At 41.1% G+C, this 20,900-nt stretch overlaps 1 protein-coding gene across 1 annotated transcript in view; it reads right to left on the minus strand.

Annotated features, from left to right (window-relative positions):
- LOC148126626 (vomeronasal type-2 receptor 26-like) overlaps positions 1–16,175 on the minus strand; it is a 29,586-nt gene extending 13,411 nt beyond the window's left edge. Inside the window, exons 1-3 of the mRNA XM_087927644.1 lie at positions 15,988–16,175; positions 8,968–9,029; positions 8,496–8,728 (exon numbers count right to left, since the gene is read on the minus strand). Coding sequence (XP_087783770.1) covers positions 8,496–8,728; positions 8,968–9,029; positions 15,988–16,175 — 483 coding nt within the window. The remainder of the gene's footprint in view (positions 1–8,495; positions 8,729–8,967; positions 9,030–15,987) is intronic.
- Positions 16,176–20,900: the final 4,725 nt, after the last annotated feature.

Consider the following 20,900-nt stretch of genomic DNA (forward strand, 5'->3'; position numbering starts at 1 on the left):
TCATTGCCATCATGCTCAGGTGCCTGTCTTCACCTTCCTCTCCAATGTCCTTACCCCACTCCTTTTGAGAGATAGCCTTTAAGTATAGTCAATTCTGAGATGGCAGGCATCAGAGCTGTGGGTTTACTTATGAGGAAACTGGGTGTTTTCACTTCATCAGATTCAATTACATCATAAGTAAAATGGGCAGAAAATTGATTGAGAGGCTCGGTGAATTGTAACACTTCCCAATACATGTGATTTATTTTACATTTCTGAGTTTCTTTTTAAATTAATAATATAAAAAGCAAAACCAGTGAAACGAACGTAAAAAATAAACTGACAACATTCTAACGAACCCAACCAAAGTAAGCACAGTTGAGACAATCCAATCTCTTAATGTAAACCTTTATTGAGTACATCATTTTGGCAAAGATGAGGGCAAAACCAGATCTAACCATTTCCCCACACAAAGTTAAAGTTAGGTTCCCTTTTCCCCTCTCGACCAGGTCACATTGTCCAATGGAGTCTCCTGGTATTGTTGTGAGAAAGTGGCTCTGGTAAACACAGCCAAATTGTCCTTAGTTTTCACTTCTGGCATCTTGTTGTCTGGAACCTACATTCTACCTATCCCTTCCCTCCTCTCATAGTTCATTGGCAAGCTGTGAAGCGATAATAGTTGCAACAGCAAAAGTGCCTTTTGAAGCTTGATACAGACATTATAAAGCTACAGTACCAGTAGGGGACTGAGAAATGTGGAGTCTGTATAACTATTTAAAGAGTATATTGCCAACTATTTAAAGAGTATATTGCCAGATCCTGAAACTCTTAGGTGTAACTTTGCCTCATCCTGTAAACCAGTTTGCTTTTTAATGTAATTTGGTTTGATTCAAGTATACTTGTGGCAAAATTGTCCTAACTCACAAAGACATCACCCATGCTGCACACTTTTCTCTATTCGCAAATAGCAAACAAAAAAAAAGAATGAAAACAGAATAGAACAGAACAGAACAGAACAGAACAGAATAGAATAGAATAGAATAGAATAGAATAGAATAGAATAGAATAGAATAGAATTCTTTATTGGTCAAATGCTCTCAGTGTACATAAAAGAAAAGATATATTTGTCAAGAGTCAAGAATCAGAGAATACTTGTAAACAGTTGGACAATGTTGAGGGAATTATTTGTTTAGCAGAGTGTATAATTTTGAAATTGTTAAATGGAATTTAGGGAAAACATCTACCAAAAGTCTCTTTATATTTTACTTTGACATCACATGTTCTTTTGTACTGAGGTCTGATCTTAGGAAAATAATGTAACATTTGGGGAAGAAAATGAATCCCAAGAGGCTAGAACTTCTATTTCTATTCTATTCTATTTCTAGTTATGGCATTACTGCGACCTGTATTACTTATCACCTATAATGTTCCACACAGTATAGGGCCAGTTTGCTTGTTAAACTGCTTTTCCCAAGAAAATCTGCCCACACTGCACACTCTTGGAAGGAAGACATGCTGCAAATTCCCCCAGATTGTCATTTTATCACTTTAGGAAGCCTGCCTTGTTGGTGGTGGGCTGTCTTCTCTACCTCAATCTGTTAAAGAGATGAGATACATTAAATGACTTTTGATCAAATGAGGGAAAGGATGGCTAAAAAGTGAGACCAATTTAAAAGGAAAATAATATGTTGCAAAAGATGGGGAAAGGAGTGAAGGGAATGCAAAACCGAGAGGAATGGAAAGTTGGAATTTGTTTCTCTTTAGAATGAATGACTTTTTCAAATAGCTGCCCAATTCTTATAATTACAAAAGACATTCTTGGCTGCAAAGAGATGCATGGAATAGCAAAGAAATACCTGCCAAGCCTTCAGCCTTGGAGTCTCCAAGCTCTTATCATCTCCCACCTTTCTCCTCTTGGATCTGAACATATGGGCTGCATGTAAGGTCCATGCCACAGCCCAGATGGTGTTGTAAATGAAATAATTGTCTATGCAAAGGATCTGATCCTTCATCTTTTGAGAAATAGCTTTTGGTTCTTGTCTTTCTCTGCAGCGTGTCCAGACTTTCACAGAAAAGGAATTTTGGGTGTAGGAGCACATAAAGGATATTTTGACAAAGTGTCTCATGTAAGAATAAAACTGCTTATGGCTGTCACATTTCGACATTTGATTTGTCTTCAAAACAAAGGCAACAATGCTTTGAATGAATTCCAAGGGGAATCCTTGCTCTGTGAATACCATTTTAAAATCCCAGAACACTGGTGTCACCAGGACTTTTCCTGAAGCAGATTCCTTAATCCTTTTGTGCACGAGATGTAGAATTGCTAATCCTGCACTGATCGAATCAATCTCTGCAGCATAAAGAAAGACACTTGTCTCAATTGGTGATATGCATGATAATCTATGAAGACATTTTGTAGAGCTGGTGAAAAGTCCTGTGATATAACTGGACAAATGCCACTCCTGATCAGAATGGAAGTCACTGTTGTTATGAATTTCTTTCCCTGGTCAGTGTCTGGAGCAAACAGACCAACCAAAGTGCACCTGAAATGAAGGAGCAGCTTGACCATCCCTGAATACTGGAATCCTTCAGCAGGGAACATTGGGTAGAAGAAAGGAAAGCCAGTTTTATCCCTCAGAATCTGGGAAACAAAATTGTAACTTATCTGAAAAAGAAGTAAAAGGGGAAATAAACCATGAGAACCTACCCCTAATGAAGGCTGTGTTTCACTCCTTGCATTGAAAACTTCTTTAATCATGTCAGACTTGGAAGCCATATTAGCAACAGAAGCTTCCATGCTGCCACATTCCTGTGCCTGGGAAATTGGGAGGGGGGATTTCATAGAGTGTACGTAGTTAGACAAAATAACATTTTTCTTTTCAGTGAAGGTCATGTCATCCTGCACCTGGTTGAAGGAGTGTTTAGAGCAAGGGTCTTAAAACTTGGCAAGTTTAAGACTTGTGGACTTCAACTCCCAGAATTCCTGAGCTAACATGACTGGAGGAGGAATTCTGGCAGTTGAAGTCCAGAACTCTTAAAGCTGTCAAGTTTAAAGACCCCTGGTTTAGAGAATGGTCTCCAGTTGGGACGGATGGTAGGACGGATGGCCATATGATGGACAGAGAGGTGAAAAGTGTTCCATATTAGCAGGCTTGAAACCCTGCGTTCCTATTGGTCCAGAAAAGCCGGATCGTGATTGGATAGCTTGAATGTTCCTGATTGGCTCATACAGGGTTTGCCGCGATTGGCTGAAACCAAGCACGGCAAAGAGTTGTCATTGGCTGCCTAGCCACGGCCAGCTCTATAAGAAGAGCTGCCGCACGCTAGGGTTTTTTGTCTCAGAATCTATCTGTTAAATAAAGAGCTGTTGTTCACTACTCAAGCCTCGTCTATTCATGGGACCCACCGACCATACTTAACACTGGCGACAAAGGTGGGATTCTGAGACAACAAGGCTGATCAGCATGTGGCAAACAGCGCAGAGACGACCAGCAAAATGGCCAACAGCGCCACGCCGCCCACACCATTTAACCCAGCCAGCGAGGACTGGGAGTCCTACATTGATCGTTTCCAAATGTTTTTGGAATCCAACAACTTGAAAGATGCCACCAGCAGCAAGAAACGGGTGGTATTTTTAATGCACTGCGGGCCCGCCGTTTTCAAAATGGCCAAGGCGCTAGCAAAGCCCACAGATGTCAAAATGATGGATTGGGACAACCTAACTCCCATCCTCCGAAATCACTATGCTCCAGCTGTACCAACTCTTATCTGAAGGCATGATTTTTTTCAACGAGACCAGTGCGAGGGCGAGAGCATCGGTGAATTCATGGCCGACCTGAGGGACCTTGGAGGTTTGTGCAGATTCGCTAACCTGGATGAGGCCATGTGAGACCGGGTCGTTCTCGGCCTGAAAGACTCAGCGCTCCAAAGCAGACTAATGGCCAAGGGTGACATCTCCCTCGCCAACGCCATAGCTGAAGCAACCGCAGCTGAAGCTACCCGCAAATCAGCGGCCCGAATGCGGCGTTCAAACAGAACCAATCGTCAATCAACCAGTGAGGCAACTACCACACCAGAAAAACTCGCAGCCACCACCCACCATGGCGACGTCAAATCCCCTTCTGACAGCGAAGAAGAAGAGATTCACCGACTTCAGGCAGAACGCGATCGGCGAGACCGGTGAGGTTGTAAGTCAGGGTACCAGTGTGCCGGCTGTGGAGGAAATCACCCACATTCTGAATGCAAGTCCCTGGATGCTGTTTGCCGACATTGCAAGAAGTGGGGGCATATTGCTAAGGTATGCCGTAATAAAAGAAACTTCAGCCCCTGGCGTCAAGGCAACAGCCCGAGAAGACGAGATGGCACCCCCACCAAAAACCGGGACCGCCAGACTGACAGCCGGTGGAGCCAGGACGGCCAAAACAAAAGATTCAACGAGGCACCGTGAAGAGAAGAAACACACCAAACAGTTATCATCGCCCATTCTTCACCAATAGATGCACAGAAGATACGCATCGAAGTCGGTATCGAAAACCAACCATGCGCCATGGAGGTAGATTCTGGCTCCTACGTCTCCATGGTCTCCTGTTGCACCATAAAGCATCTAATACCCAGCATACGCCACCAGGAACTAAGTGACCAGAAATTGATCTTGAGGGACTACCAAGGGAACTGCATCCCAGTGGCTGGCATCGGGCATTTCAAGATCACCTACAAAAACCGCACCAATATTTTACCACTTACAATTGTAGATAAAGACCGCCCCAGCCTACTCAGATTACAATGGTTCACACCACTAGGGATCGAGATGGCAGGCATCAATCACACAGATGAAGAAGATTGGGAGGCGACGCTCGTACGAGACTTCCAAGAGGTCTTCGATGACACTTTAGGCAAGTACAAGGGGTCCCCAATCTCCTTCAATCTTAGCCCAGACATCGCTCCCATCCACCTCAAGCTGCCCTGAGTGCCATTTGCACTCAAACCTAAGATAGACGAGCAATTAAATAAGCTCATCGCGCAAGGGGTTTTAGAACCTATCAACCATGCCCATTGGGAAACATCCATTGTCACCCCCATCAAACCAGATGGCTCCCTGAGAATCTGTGAAGACTACAAGGCCACCCTGAACCATGCCCTGCAGCAGAGTGCCTACCCTGTGCCAGTAGTCCAGCATCTCCTACACTCACTGGGGGGTAGCAGAATCTTTGCAAAGCTCGACCTGGCACAAGTCTATCAACAACTGCCGGTCAATGCTGAAACCGCCGAGGCACAAATGATTGTGACACATCGAGGGGCATTTAAATGCAACCGACTCCAATTTGGAGTCAACGTCGCACCTGGCATCTTCCAAAGCCTAATGGAAAGACTGCTGCAGGGAATTAAAGGAGTCGTACCCTATTTTGACGATGTGCTAGTAGCAGCCCCCAATAAGAAACAATTGGAGAAACGGCTAAGAGCAGTCTTACAAAAATTTAAAGACTCCGGCCTCAAAGTAAAAAAAGAGAAGTGCCAACTATGTACTGAAAGGGTTGAATTCCTGGGGTACCTCCTAGACAGACATGGAATTCAACCTACTGACAAAAATTAAAAGCCATCAAAGAAGCCCCCAGACCGAAAAATAAAACGGAACTCCAAGCATTCCTTGGAATCATTAATTTCTATAACGTTTTCCTAGCCCAGAAGGCGACTGTCGCAGAACCCTTGCATAGGCTCCTGGATAAAGTGGCATCCTGGATCTGGGGAAGGTGAGAGAAACACGCTTTCCAACAAATAAAAAACCTTTTGACTTCCGACGCAGTCCTTATTCAATATAATGAAACCCTACCACTGACTGTCACATGCGACGCATCACCCTTTGGTGTTGGGGCAATCCTAAGTCACACCTTGCCAAATGGGAAAGAGGCTCCCATCGCATTCTTCTCAAGAACCCTGTCCAAGCCAGAGAGGAACTACAGCCAGCTGGACAAAGAAGCCCTAGCCATCATCTCCGCAGTGAAAAGATTCCACGAATACATTTATGGTAGGACTTTTTCAATTATTACAGACCACAAACCCCTCCTAGGCATTTTGGCTGGGAACAAACCCACTCCAACCATCCTGTCACCTAGGATGACGAGATGGTCTGAATTTCTTGCCGCTTATAATTACCATTTAGCACACCGACCCAGCAAGACCATCTTGCATGCTGACTCTTTAAGCCGATCCCCCCTACCAGACATGCAAGACGACCCAGCACCCACATTATCAATTTTACAAATAGAAACAGTAACCACACCACCATTGACCGTGCAAGACATTGCCCATGAAACAAGAAGGGACAAACGCTTGGTGCGAGTCCTCAGCTGGGTGGAGACGGGTTGGCCAGAAAGCGAAAAAAATGAACTCTTTAAACCGTTTAAAAACCGGCAAACTGAATTTTTTTCACAATGGGGGTGCATTCTTTGGGGAGACCGGGTGGTTATACCAGAAACATTACAGAAAAAAGTTCTAGACATGCTGCACGATGGACACCCGGGCATTGTGCAAATGAAAGCCCTGGCCAGAAGCTACGCTTGGTGGCCAGGCATGGACAAACAAATAGAAACTTGGGTGGCCACTTGCAGCAGATGTCAAGAGACTCGCTCAACTCCCCCTGCAGCTCCACCACTAGAATGGGAAACCCCCAGTGGCCCCTGGTCGTGAATCCATATTGACTTCACAGGGCCAACCAAAGGACATACCTTTTTAATCACTGTTGATGCTTACTCAAATTGGCTCGAAGTAAGCAAAATGAAAACTACCACCACAGAAGCCGTTATCAAAAAATTAAACAAACTTTTCGCCACGGATGGTCTGCCAGATGTGTTAGTATCTGACAAACGACCTCAATTTACCACATTGGCGTTTGAGCAATACTTGGCAGACCGTGGCATCCGACATGCATTGACATCGCCTGCTCACCTGGTGGCGAACGGGTGAGCTGAACGCATGGTTCAGTTCACAAAAAAACCATCCAAAAGATTGAACATGGCAACATCCACAAGAAAATCAACAAAATGCTTCTACTACAACATATCACACCCAACACCACCATGAACAAATGCCCAGCGGAATTACTCATGGGCAGAAGGCTCCGGTCACCTCTAGACCATTTGCACCCTACTTACACTCCAGGGAAACCCCCTGGATCTACTAGCAAACACCGAGCCTTCAACGTGGGAGATACTGCTTTTGCTAAAAACTTTACTGGGGACCCACTATGGCGACCTGCAAAGATCACCCAAGTCACCGGCCCCCGGTCCTACCGACTCGAGACCACTGACGGGAGGAGCTGGAAACGGCACATTGACCACCTACGGTCTAGGCTGGCCACTTTTCCCCTCACAGACTCTAACCAGGAAATCGGTGGGGGGGACCTCAAACTTAGAAAAAGAACCAGTATCTGCACAAGCAGAACACCCCACACACACATTAAATAAAAATCAAACATTAAACCAGCAATACTTACCTACAAACAGGGAACCGAGGCAGACGGGTGCTTCACCTGGAAGTAGCAGCCGGACAAGCTCAACCAGCCCAGAGAATCCAGGCGGGAGCGACAGAGCGAATGACTCGACCAACCCAAATACACCAGGTGGGAGTCGCAGCTATAGGCCTGGCTCACCCTTCCAGGCGGTTCCATCGAGAAGCTTGAGAGCGACACGGAGCCCGTCCAAACCTGACGACGCCCAGAGACATTATGAACCACGCAAGTCAAGTAGGCAGGTCTGAAGACCCACCTACTTACGTGACTATGTTACCCCGCCCCTTGGACGGAACCAAGAGGGGAGGGGTATTCCATATTAGCAGGCTTGAAACCCTGCATTCCTATTGGTCCAGCAAAGCCGGATCGTGATTGGATGGCTTGAATGTTCCTGATTGGCTCATACAGGGTTTGCCGCAATTGGCTGAAACCAAGCACAGCAAAGAGTTGTCATTGGCTGCCTAGCCACAGCCAGCTCTATAAGAAGAGCTGCCGCGCGCTAGGGTTTTTTGTCTCAGAATCTATCTGCTAAATAAAGAGCTGTTGTTCACTACTCAAGCCTCGTCTATTCATGGGACCCACCGACCATACTTAACAAAAAGGATGGGACTTTGACTTTCAATTATTGAGGGAAAACTCAGAAGCCTCCAATTCAGGTTTTCCCAGATGTGACAGTACAACAACTCAAAGAAAATGGAACTTTGAGAAAATGCTTGTCTTGGACTTTGGTATTGGAGTTTGGTTTTTCTGGAACGCTGTCAAATCACCTATTGTTTCACGCATTGTTTTCACCCCATGTTCTCGAGAGGAGATTTTTTTTATCCCAAGAAACGTTTCCCGAATCTGGACTGGGGAAATAAGTTTGCTTTACACCTGCCCTCCCTTTGCATAATCAAACCATCATCTTAAAGGCAAATAATTTCCATAATAAGACTTTTGTTTTTTATTTATAAAGGAGTATCTCTGACTGAAAGCTGCATGATTAAAAATGGTCTTCCCAGCAAAGACTCACCTGTGGGATTTTGTAGGTGCCCAACATGGATGATAGCTGGATGGAGAAGCCAGTCTCAGCCCCTTCAAGAACAGCCAGTGTGTTTCTCTGCCTCCCACAACTGGGGACATTGGCCTCTCCATCTGAGAGCAGGTCTAGCAAAGCATCCAAAGTCTTTCTTGGACTGAAATAATTTTCATAGATATTGTAGCCAGAGTGATGTTGGGCAAGAAACGGGAATCCTGGTTTATCTCCTGGATGGCAAAAAGGAAGGATAGGATTTTCCAGTATTGTGTTGCTTTTACCCTGCAAGGATAATGTATTAAACATATTTTAATAAATGAGATATTGTTTTATTTAATCTCTGTTTACAATGATATTTCTAACCTGTCTTAAAGAATTCCTCACAATGGACTATAGTAATGCTGAAAAAAATAACATTAAAAATAATAAAAAATCAATTGTTGTTGTTAGCCATGAAGTCATGTCCAACCCATAGCAACCCCATGGATAATGTTCTTCCAGGTCTTCCCGTCCTCTATCATCCGCTGAGAGCTAAAAAAAAAAAAAGCAGTAACCTATATCAATAAAAGATATCTGATATTTCAAAAGCACTAACCAAGTCTGTGACAACTGAACAGGTTTTGACCAGTTGAGGACCTATTTAGATGGATCAGTTCATCTATCCTAAGAAAGCTAAGATACCTCCAATATTTGAGGGGCTGCCACAGAATGGAAGGGGACAAGCTATTTTCTAAAGCACCCGGACAAGGAATAATGGATGGAAAATGATCAAGGAGAATTTCAACCTGGAAATAAGGAAAAGTTTTCTGACAGTGAGAGCAATCAACTGATGAAACAGCTTTGCCTTCAGAAATTGTGGGAGCTTCATTTTTCAAGAAGAAACTGGACTGTGATCTGTCAAAAATGGTGTAGGGTCTGTTTGGGTGGGTGGGTGGGTGTTGGATTTCGTGACCCACAAGATCCCTTCCAACTCTGTTAATCTGTATCTATCTGAAACCCTGGGATTCATTCAATTTATATGTCATTTTCATATACTAAGAGCAACTTAGGTCTAAAGGAATGTATTATTAGCATTGGCTTATTCGTGAGGCTGTAGGTATCTTTGCGGTTGGTCTAAGATTTCAGATTGACTTTAAATATTTTCTGTTTTTCTATTCAGGTTCTGCAGTATTTAATATTGGAATTGTTCTTGATATAAATATAGAATCATTAAGTGTACACTCAGATACAAACCCACACAAAGAAAGAGGAGCTGTGCTCCTTAACAGTAACTTATTGATTCCTGCAACTTCTATTTTGAATGTCCACTGTCAAGCATCTTTGACTAGGGATGTTTAATTTAAGTTTAAATCATTACAGGATTTGGAATCAGTTCAAATGGGAAACATAGAGATAGAAATTCAATGAAATTATAAATTCTAAGCTGGGATCCTTTTATATGATCAATGAACACAAGAACTAAAAGGGGGAAATTATTGCATTTTCAGTATAGGAAAAGAAATACAGCATTCCTGCTTTTTTGTGTTGATGTTCACCTCTTAATGGCGAAAGGGAGGAGGAAAAGGGAGGATACTATCCAGATATTGTAAGTGTAGGGAAAAATATAGTATCCCTACATTGTGCATCCAAGTTCAGCCTTTGTAGGGATAAAGAGGAAGGGGGGATGCAACTTCTCTCTATTCACAGTCCAGCTTGCTGTCAGGATGACAAGGACAATGGTTATTTCTTCTTCAAAGTCAGGAAAAACAGAAGTTCTCTGCTAAATGATACTGCTTGAGAATTCCAAAAGAGGCTTATCAGCTGCAGAATCCAAAACAGATCCCCAAAGATGAAATGCCATGATGCCTGGCTGGAACTGTTTCAATAATTCCAAAATAAAGTTGCTCTAATGCAGCAATTGAAGACTGACTTACACAAATACTGGAGTCACAGGAGATTTTTTGAACTCTTTTGTTTCAAATATAGCCTGAGTTGCAGAAATGATACCACCAATGGAAAGGTCTCCTGGCCTGTAAAGATGTTTTGGGTCTACCTCATCCCTCTGCAGAGTCAGGGAGCACTTGGCTTTGAGAACCCCCCAGACTTTCTGGGGGGAAAGAAACAGCAGAAGCAGCCACATGATGTGCTTCTGATGGAGCCTCCAACCCTATATGTGATTCCAACAAAGACTAAGAAGAACAATTGGAAGCAAGTTTTTCTTCTTTTCAGAAATAATTCAGCCTAGGGATCATTTCTTAAGCAGAGAGGATAAAGAACCTCCTGCCTGAACAAAAAATCTCCAACTCTCCAGGCTCATTTATGCACCCATGGATTTTTCAATGCCATGGATCAGCCCACAAGGCTTTTGGTGTGAAATCATGGTGAAAACATATTATTGATATGTTTCTTTTATTAACTCTTCTGAAAGATTACAGAAAAGTCTTTAGGGGATTAGCACCAAGACTACAGCTAAATCACTATAATTTGGATAATGGCAATGAAAGGGAATTCATGGATGGAGTTCAAACTTTGGGGATAGCAATAACAATAGCTCTTAGACTTATATACCACTTCACAGTGCCTTACAGCCCTCTCTAAATAATTTACAGAGTCAGCCTATTGCCCCCTAACAATCTGGGTCCTTATTTTACCAACCTTGCAAGGATGGAAGGCTGAGTCAACCTTGAGAAGGTGTAAATCAAACTCCTGGCAGTCAGCAGAATTAGCCTGCAATACCACATTCTAACCATTGCGCCATCATGGCTCAGTGAGATGAGCTACTAAGAGAGTAGAATTTGGCTCCAAATTTGGAACTCTCCCACAATTCCTCTGCCAAAATGGTTTGTTACTGATGCATCACACAAGTAAGACAATTCTATCCAGAAAATGACCATAGAAGATTATCTGGGTTAATTCTATGAGGTCAGAAGACACATTTACCCAAACCTATTTGGTTTGGTTGAGTATTTTATTTATTTAAATTTATTACAGCTGCCCAACCACAATAAACTCAATGAATTTAGCAGACATTTCCCAAAATTGAGATGAGAACAATCTTTCTCAGCCTCAGGCTCACTCTTTTTCATTTGCATGTATTTGAAAGCTTGGTTTTCCAGTCAATTCAGAAGGGAGGAAGCCAATTTTTCTGTTGAAAATACCCTGTAAAGAGCCTGTAAGGTCTTCTTTATTTTTTACAAGATAAAGGTTGGGTGTATGTGCTTCACTGAGCTAAAGTTGGTTCTAATGAATGAGTCAGTTGTGAATTGCTACTCTTCATCCATTCTTCCTATTTCTTTTTTTTTTTGAACAAATTTTATTGATTTTCCAAAACAATACAGAGACAAACAAAACATAGAATATAATGACATAAGAGTTTTTTTCTTAAAAAGCCAATACAACATCTTATTTAAAGACAGAATTATTCCAAGTTATCACATTTCCAAACAAGCACAATTTGATATATATATTTACCTTATCTGTTCATCTTCATATCTTATCCCAAACTTCCTTTCCTTCTATTTATTCAAATTATATCTCTTTAACTTTAGATTGTGTACATTTTTTATATCCATCTGTCTTATACATTTTCATTATTCTCTTCCAATAAAAAACAAACAAACAAGACATAAAACATAAAAACATAAACATCTTTTCTGAAAGTTGCTTGATCCCGGGTTAAAACTCATTTTACAGACACCTCTTCAAAAATCATGTTCCTTTTATATATCATTCCATATCTTATTACCGTTTCCCATTTTCTATATAGCTTCTTCCTTTTTTTAACTCTCTTAGTCATTCTTCCAATTTCTATAGTCACCCATCTCAGCTAAGCAACATATGCTCAGCTTGGATTCATGCATATAGAAAATCCACCTGATCATTAGCTTGTTTCTTGAGGTCAAGAGCTCATGGGAAGCCTTTAAAAAGGGGGCTGTGTTAATGAACAACAGAGAGGTGCTGAGCTCATTCACATCCAAACCTCTCCTCCTGAATCATTCTCCAAGCACACAAGTCTTTCCCTCAATATTTCCTGACCATTATGGTCTCTACTAACATTATGGCCTACTACTAATGGAATCAGGACAGCACAACTGCATTCTCATCCTACATCTGAACATTGCTGAGTGCATCTGTTAGGCAAATGTAAAGGATACACAGGGATCCTTGACTAGCTATATATTGAGTGCACCCTGAGCACTAAGAGAAGGCACAGGTTAAGCCTGAGAATTAGTTATTGGATCTATTATCAAGCATCAAGTAAAATTGAGGATTGTGGATATAAAACATATATATATAAATTGAGGATTGTGGATATAAAGTTGGAGCAGAGTCCAGGGTGATATAAGACAAAACCACCAAAAACAGCTTTCCAGATAGAAGAAGCAAAAAACTCCCACCTGAATTCCATTTCAGCCTCTTCTAAAACAAAAGCTTCCACAGAGCAAGAGGAGAAGTGTCATGAAATTGCACAACAACCCGGATGATGTCAGAGACAGTAGCACAAATATGTAGTGTTTGAAATATGTAAATATACTAGCTCAATAAACAAAACTATGTGGTCGGGCTTAGTTTTTGTGGAGGAAAATAAGGGGGGGAAATTCTGTGCCTACCAACATCCATCAGTATTCATCTGGCTAGCATCCTGTCAGTGTGTGAGAAAGTTGAGGGCTGTTTGGAAAGTGAAACTGTATTTGCTGTGTGAGCTGTGTGAGACAGCAAGGAACCTGGACATGGCTTAGCTCAACTGTTCTGTACTAAAGATGGTTGCTGCTGTGAAACTAAAACTGAATCTGAAACTCCTCTCCTCTTCTTGTGTTTTGCATTTGGAACAGATTTCTTTTCAGGTGGGGAGAGGGAGTAGACCTCCTTAGCATCAGAGTGTGTTAATAATCATATAGGAAATACGAATGCTCTGATGGTCATTTTGAAAAATCCTTTCTTAGTGAGCACCTAGAAGCCAAGAGGAACATATGTGCCAATTTCAAGTTTGTAGGCTTTACAGTTCTGGAGATTTTGTGATGATGCATGAGTGGTATTTCATTTTATATATATAAATTTTACTTTCAAATTTATACAGCCTTTGTTATTATCCAGAGAGAAACAAGATAGTCAGGAACACAGGAACATCATGAGGTAAATCTAAACAGTTTGTAGAGAACACGGGGAAGTAGAGTAGAAAGAGAAACTCTTTCTTTACACCCAAAGCAACTACAGTGTAGATTGCCTCATGCATGAGTCATCACTCTCTAACTCAAGGGTGTCAAAGTTGTGTCGTCATGCCAGTGTCACGTGATGTATTGGGGCTTTTTTCCCATTTGCTAAACTGGGCGGGGATGGAACCAGCATGTGATGTATTCGGCCCGCGGCCCATGAGTTTGACACCTCTGCACTAACTAATCAACTTTATTGTACACATTACTGTTCAAGCTACTAAATTCAATACACTGACAGGAAGTCTCTGCCCTTCCATGGGCTGCTGAATCACATCTCTCATTGCTCCCAGGCAGCCTGGCAAGTGTTGTGAAATGCTGGAAGTTGTAATTCAGCAACCTCTGAAGAGGCAGAAGTGCTCATGATACAGCCAGCACCAAACATATAAGACAGAACAATGGTATTGTCAGGATTCCGCAGTTACCCCAATTAAATCATGAGTCTCGAGGCAAACTTCCAAAACTTCAAAGGATTTATTGGGAGTTAACATGTCTGGCACTTCTTGGGTGTAGCCGACTCTGAGACACATAATTCATTGTCATCCTTGACCCTGGTTTCCCCCCACCCCCTAAGTGTATAGTAATTCATATTCTCCAATGAGATACATCCATACCCAAGCGTCATCAATCACGTTTTCCATTTAGTATTTTGCATGGCAAAAACTTCAGTCGCCTAGTTACTATCTCTGTCAAACTATGTGTGGAATGCACTTTAGATTTCCAAGCTGCTGCACTGCTTTTTCAAACCCCTTTCCCCCCTCCCTTTCTGTTGGCAACTCTAAAACAACCATAGAAATATTTTATGAGATCCCCTCATTTCTTGGCAGGTATTTTCTCTCAGCTTAGCAGGTGATTGTTCCAAAACACCCAGGACTTTTAAAATCCCATAAAGACTAAGATCTTCATTCCTAACCACAATAAGACCAGCATGACACAACAGGCAATGAAGCATGTTTGGTTCTTACCATCACCTGAAAATATATAAGAAGATAAGTTTGTATCCCACAATTAGGGATCATCTTTTACGACTTGCTTCTGCCTTCTACCCCTGCAGTTATATGGGGAAGAGTCAAGGGGGCAGACTGACAAAAAGCTCATCATGATTTCACCATGCACCCTCTGGTCTGATCTCAAGATGCAAGTACAAAAGGCCAGAGTTGTATGGTGAAGCCATGATGCCCATATCATTACTTTATCACTGTGGTTTTCAGTGGACACTTATGGAAACAAAGTACTTAAGAGCCAGAGAGCAACACTACACATCAGGTTTCATTTTGGCAGTGTGGTTCAGAGAGACTTCTCTGAAGGGTGACTTGAATCAGAATGAGAACAAGCAAAGTTATAGAATAGAATAGAATAGAATAGAATAGAATAGAATAGAATAGAATAGAATAGAATAGAATAGAATAGCGGAGTTGGAAGGGACCTTGGAGGTCTTCTAATCCAGCCCCCTGGCTAGGCAGGAAATCCCACGCTACTTCAGACAAATGGCTATCCAAATCTTTTTTTAAATTTCCAGTTTTTAGAAATGCTGAGCATCTCTGTTTGAGATGATATTGCAAGGGAGAAGATTCTTGGCAACTTCTTGTTTTCTTTGATTCTTCCAGGGAAAGAGAAGTGTAATGGATGGGTGGGTGCGTAGGTGGATATTTATTTGATTTATGTTCATTCAAGACAGGTGTATGTCATTGATGGGATTCAATTTATTTTACTACTGGTTCTGTGGGCATGGCTTGGTGGGCATAATAGGGGAAGGATACTGTAAAATCTCCAGTCAGAGGTAGCATTTGCCAGTTCTCCAAACTACTCAAAATTTCTGCTACAGGTTCTCCAGACCTGGTCAGAACCTGCTGAATGCCACCTCTGGTGTATGTCAACCCACTATATAAACAAAACATCCATCCTATAACATAAAGGTCTGAACAATAAAGAATGCACAGTAAGTCTAAGGCAGCATCAACATCCTTTAGTTCAAAAGTCCACAATAAAAAGGGTAACAGTATCAACTTCATCATATCAAAAACACAACATTGCAAAATAAACCTGTCACATATAATATCATGAAAGAAAACCAATTGGAAATCAACTAAGCAGGATGACAGGTGTCCCAAATGCTCCCAGAACAATTTGGTCTTGGGTGCTTTCTGGGAATCTATTACGTTGAGTTCCATCAGGACTACTCCAGCTGGATCCCAGCTCACCCTGCAGGGAGGACTGAGAAGTTCCTACTTCTCAGATAATTATTAGTCTGATAGTGATTTCTTTCTTGCCTTCAGACTAAATGTCAAGAGATTCCTTACCCCACTGGATCTCTGAAGGAGATCAACAGACTCAGGAGCAAGACATGATAGTATTTGACATTATAAAAGTTGGTGCATACATTGTCCTGTGACCCTGGGAAGCTGGGCTGCACTTCATGGACACCAGGATCTCTGCTGCTGTGTTGCCCCATGTTTTCATCATTGGAGAAGTCCTCTCTGGGCTTCATGTTGTATTAGAAAAATTGGTCTTCTTGCAATCTGCTTTCAACTTCTCCAAATTCCTCTGATTCTGAGATCAGATGCAAGGCAGGGGATTCCTTCAATTAAACCAGAAATGAACCCACTGCTTCTGCTTCTGATGGAGCTTTTGTTGCCCCAGGCAGCCTGTGGGATGCTCGGCACAAAATGCATCTTGACGTTGGGGAGTGATGCAAGAGACCCACTCAATTATTACAGGCCAGGACACCATCTCATTGGTGGGCTCTTCTCTGCAACAAATATTCGACAATTACAGCTGCACAATTTCAGTTTGAGTCCTTCTGAAGAGGTTAATGAGTAAGTTGCAGAATGATTTTTTAAATAATTTTTTTATTTTATTTTTATTACCTACATATCTTCTTCCATTTGACAATGTGTCATCTGGATACAAATATCTTGTGCAATACAATTAGTATTTACAGTCACATTTATTACATAGTATTATTCTCTCATCTTATCTTGTTATAATGAATATCACTATCTCTTTATCTTTTGTCTTAGCTTATTTACTTATATTGAAAGATATCTATTATCCTTCAACATTCTTAACTAATCAATTAACTATATCTAACCTTCATATTTTTCCTCCAACCATTGATAAAATAATTCCCATACTTTAAAATATTCAGTTTGCGCTCTTTCTTTGATTGCAAGTGTTAATCTATTCATTTCTGCACATTCTAATATTAGAAGTTGCAGAATGATGTTGTTATATTGCCTATGAGAAAAAATGGGGGGGACGTTAGATTTCAGTACATTTTTTATAAACAATATGAAGTGCAATACATTCAGCAGATAACATAAAAACAAGCTTTAATGCTCAGCATCCTTATGTTGAACTGACAGACAACAAGCTTTCAGGGCTTGGGAGTTCACGATCATGCTTTCAGCTTGTCCATCAAAGAAAAGGACAGGAAGCTTCCACTGGTCAGTGATGGTCAATTCCAGCTGAGAGAAATGGCTGGTTTCTTTTCTGAGTCTTTTATAGAAGACAGTTCTGTATCTTCCAGAAGGACAGTTCTGGAAGAAGTTCAGAGATGGCAGCCATCAGCTCAAGTGTCTTGAGACATTCTCCCAGATGCTCCATCATGGCTTTCCTCATAGGTCCAACTCACCACTGCCAGATCAGCATCCATTTATTGTTTCCTTGATGTAGGTATGGTCATCCTAAGATGCTCCTTCTTGACTCACCTCTAGTTCCACTCATACCAAAGTGTTTTGAGTAGTTCCACTGTCCTCTCTCTCAAGCAATCAAGGATCAAGGCTATTTACTCAAGAGAAAATGAAGGAGCTGGTGCTTCAGTTCTTAAATGTTTCATTTTCTGCCCTATCTCATTTAATGAATGCACACTCATTCCTACATATAAAAACATGCAAAGCATGCACATATAACATGTGTGTTATAGTCCTTTGAGGGAATCCTGGTTCCTACTTGGAGAGGTCCATGCAGGTTTCTGGGCTACATTTTCAGAAGTGATTTGCCAATAGCTTTTCCTGGATCTTGACAGACTAGAACACTGGGCCATATCTAACAAAATGAAATTCAATGTAAAGAAAAGTAAAGTCCTACACTTAGGCAAGAAAAACCAAAAGTACACATATAGACTGGGTGAAACCAGGCTCAATAGCAGTAACTGTGAGAGGGATCTTGGAGTCTTAGTGGACAACCAGCTAAATAGGAGCCAGCAATGTGCATCAGCAGCCAAAAAAGCCAATGCAATCCTAAATTGCATTAACAGAGGGATACAATCAAGACCAAGGGAGGTACTAATACCACTCTATAAAGCATTAGTAAGACTACGCCTAGAGTACTGCATCCAACTTTGGTCACAGCACTATACAAAAGATCTTGAGACTCTAGAAGAAGTACAGAGAAGAGCAAGCAGAATGATTAGGGGACTGGAGACTAAAACATATGGAACTGGGCCTGGCTAGTCTAAAAGGATCAGGCTGGCTAGAAGAGAAGAACCAGTGGAAACAGGATAGCCGTCATCCAATATTTCAGGGGCTGCCATAGAGAGGAAGGGGTCAAGCTATTTTCTAAAGCACCCAAAGGCCTGACCCAGGAATAATGGATGGAAATGGAACAAGGAGAGATTTAACCTGGAAATAAGGAGAAACTTTCTGACAATGAGAACAATCATCCAAAGGAACAGCTTGCCCTGGGAAGTTGTGGGAGCTTCATCACTTGAGACTTTGAGAAGAGATTGGACTGCCATCTGTCAGAAAAGTTATAGGGTCTCCTGCTTGGGCAGGGGTTGGGCTAGATGACCTACAAGGTCCCTTCCAACTCTGATTATCTGTTATCTCTTATCTGATATTTTTTGACTCCTGAGTTTGAGGTTGAGAGAGAGAAACAGAGAGAGCAAGTGACAACAATGCACAGATTGTCTGGGGTTTTTTTCTGTTTTGGCTTTTAAAAAGTAGATACTGAAATGAAGAATTTTGGTCAAAGACTTGTACAGTCACATTAGGACAGAAGAAACTTTTTTTTGTTGTTGACTATAACATCATGGCATAATGTACATATCTTTTCAGGAAAGCAGTTGTGATGTACTGGAAAATTCTGTCCTTCCTTTTTGCCATTCAGGAAATCAACAAAGATCCTCTTCTCTTACCCAACATCACCCTGGGTTATAACCTCCATGACAACTTTCGAGACAGAAGATTGACATTGGATGGTCTGTTGGATTTGCTTTCGACTGGCGAGGCCAATGTTCCCAACTACAGCTGTGGAAGGAAGAGAAACATGTTGGTTCTCCTGGAGGAGGCCAACTCTGATATATCCATCCTCATGGCTGCCATATTGGGCATCTACAAAATCCCACAGGTATAGACCAGGCAAATGGCTCTCCAGGTTTCCTCCAGAGCATTTCAAGGAGATTTCCTTCTTAAACATCTTAAGCATGAGTTAAGATGAGCCATCATTCTTTATTTCATCTTTCACAAGCTGAGATTGTGCCCTTGTGGACAAGAGGCTATCAAAATAACAGTTCTAATTTTAACAGAATAACAGAGTTGGAAGGAACTTTAGAGGTCTTTTAGTCCAACCCCTTCCCCTCACTCAAGCAGGAGATCCTATACCATTTTAGACAAATAGTTGATCAGTCTCTTCTTAAAAGCGTAGTGTTGGAGCACGCACAACTTTTGGAGGCAAGTTGTTCCACTGATTAATTGTTCCGTTACGAAAATTTCTCTTTAGTTCTAGGTTGCTTCTCTCCTCCTTGATTAGTTTCCTTCCAATTGTTTTCTGGTGTTTTGGAAAATAGGTTGACACACACACACCTTCTTCTTTGTGGCAATCCCTCAAATATCACATCCTACTACACTGTATCTTCTATAAGGATTCATGAACCCACCTCATAACACTTCACCTGATAAAATGCCCAGGAAACACTGATCTTCTTTATATACTATCAACTATTATCAGATCATTATGATACAGTTCCTTTGAATATAGCTGAATTTTGTTATACTATGCAAGATTAGGCAGACCCTGGCTGCCCACTGATAATCCACCACTAGTTGTATAATAATAATAATAACAACAACAACAACAACAACAATAATAATAATAATAATAATAATAGTAATTTATTGATTAGCCCTTGGGCCATATCGAAGTACAAAGTTCAGCAACAATTTGTTACTAAAATTTAATAAAAGCAATTCAAAATGAAATTTGATAAAATACTATTTAAAATGGGACTTGATAAAGTACAATTTAAAATGGAATCTAGACAAAATACGATTTAAGATGAAATAATAATAAAATACAATCCAAAATAAAATTGTAATGATGTACAATAATTTATGATATAGATAAAATATAATAACATTATATTTTGGAGTCGCCCTTGCAATCTACCCCAATCAATCCCACGTATGCAGATCTCAACTGAATCATTTTGTTTAAATACTGTGCTATTTTAAATGTTATTTTCAAGTTCTGGTTGGATATAAGGTAAGTTATTTTGACTTGGGTATCCCAGTGGGTCATTCGTCTGATATATAGATTCAAGATACCTGTCTCTCATCCTCTTATATAGACAACAGTCAAATAGAATGTGAGTCAGGTCCTCTACCTCTGCCACTCCACAAATGCAGAGACGCTCATTGTACGGTATTGCATGAAATCTCCTGTATCTAACCATTGTGTCAAGCTGTTCAAATCTCGCTCTCGTGAATTTCTCCCTAAGATGTTTTGGGAGTTGTGACTTCAAGTAGCTATCGACTTGAAAAGTACATTTGTATTTACTCAACCATTTCAAGTTACCTACCTTACTAAGGATAACTATATCAGTTTGTGCATCTATATCCTTAATTCTTTGGGCAACTCTTTTTTAGATTGTTCTCCTGTTACACAAGAGATAGGAAGACACACAGCTTCTTACAAAATTTGTTAGTTTAATGATCCAGGAGATTTGTGATTGTAATTTAATTTGCTCTAATAGGAATAATTTGGGTAGTCTATCAGTCTCCATTTCATTAACTTTGCAGTAGTTATAAGCTCTAATTTTAGATAATGCCTGAATTGTATAAATTCCCAGTTCAGCTCTAACTGCTGCAGCATATGTTCTTGGGTCTACACCCAAAATACATATCAAATGCTGGGACTGTGTTTGTTCAAAGACTGTGGTTGAGTAAAGACCCCAAATTTCTGCTCCATACAAAGAGCATTGTGGTAACCTTAG

Source organism: Pseudonaja textilis, chromosome 2, assembly GCF_049901715.1.
Source record: "Pseudonaja textilis isolate UNSWEBS1 chromosome 2, rPseTex1.2, whole genome shotgun sequence".
Classification (NCBI taxonomy): Eukaryota; Metazoa; Chordata; class Lepidosauria; order Squamata; family Elapidae; genus Pseudonaja; species Pseudonaja textilis.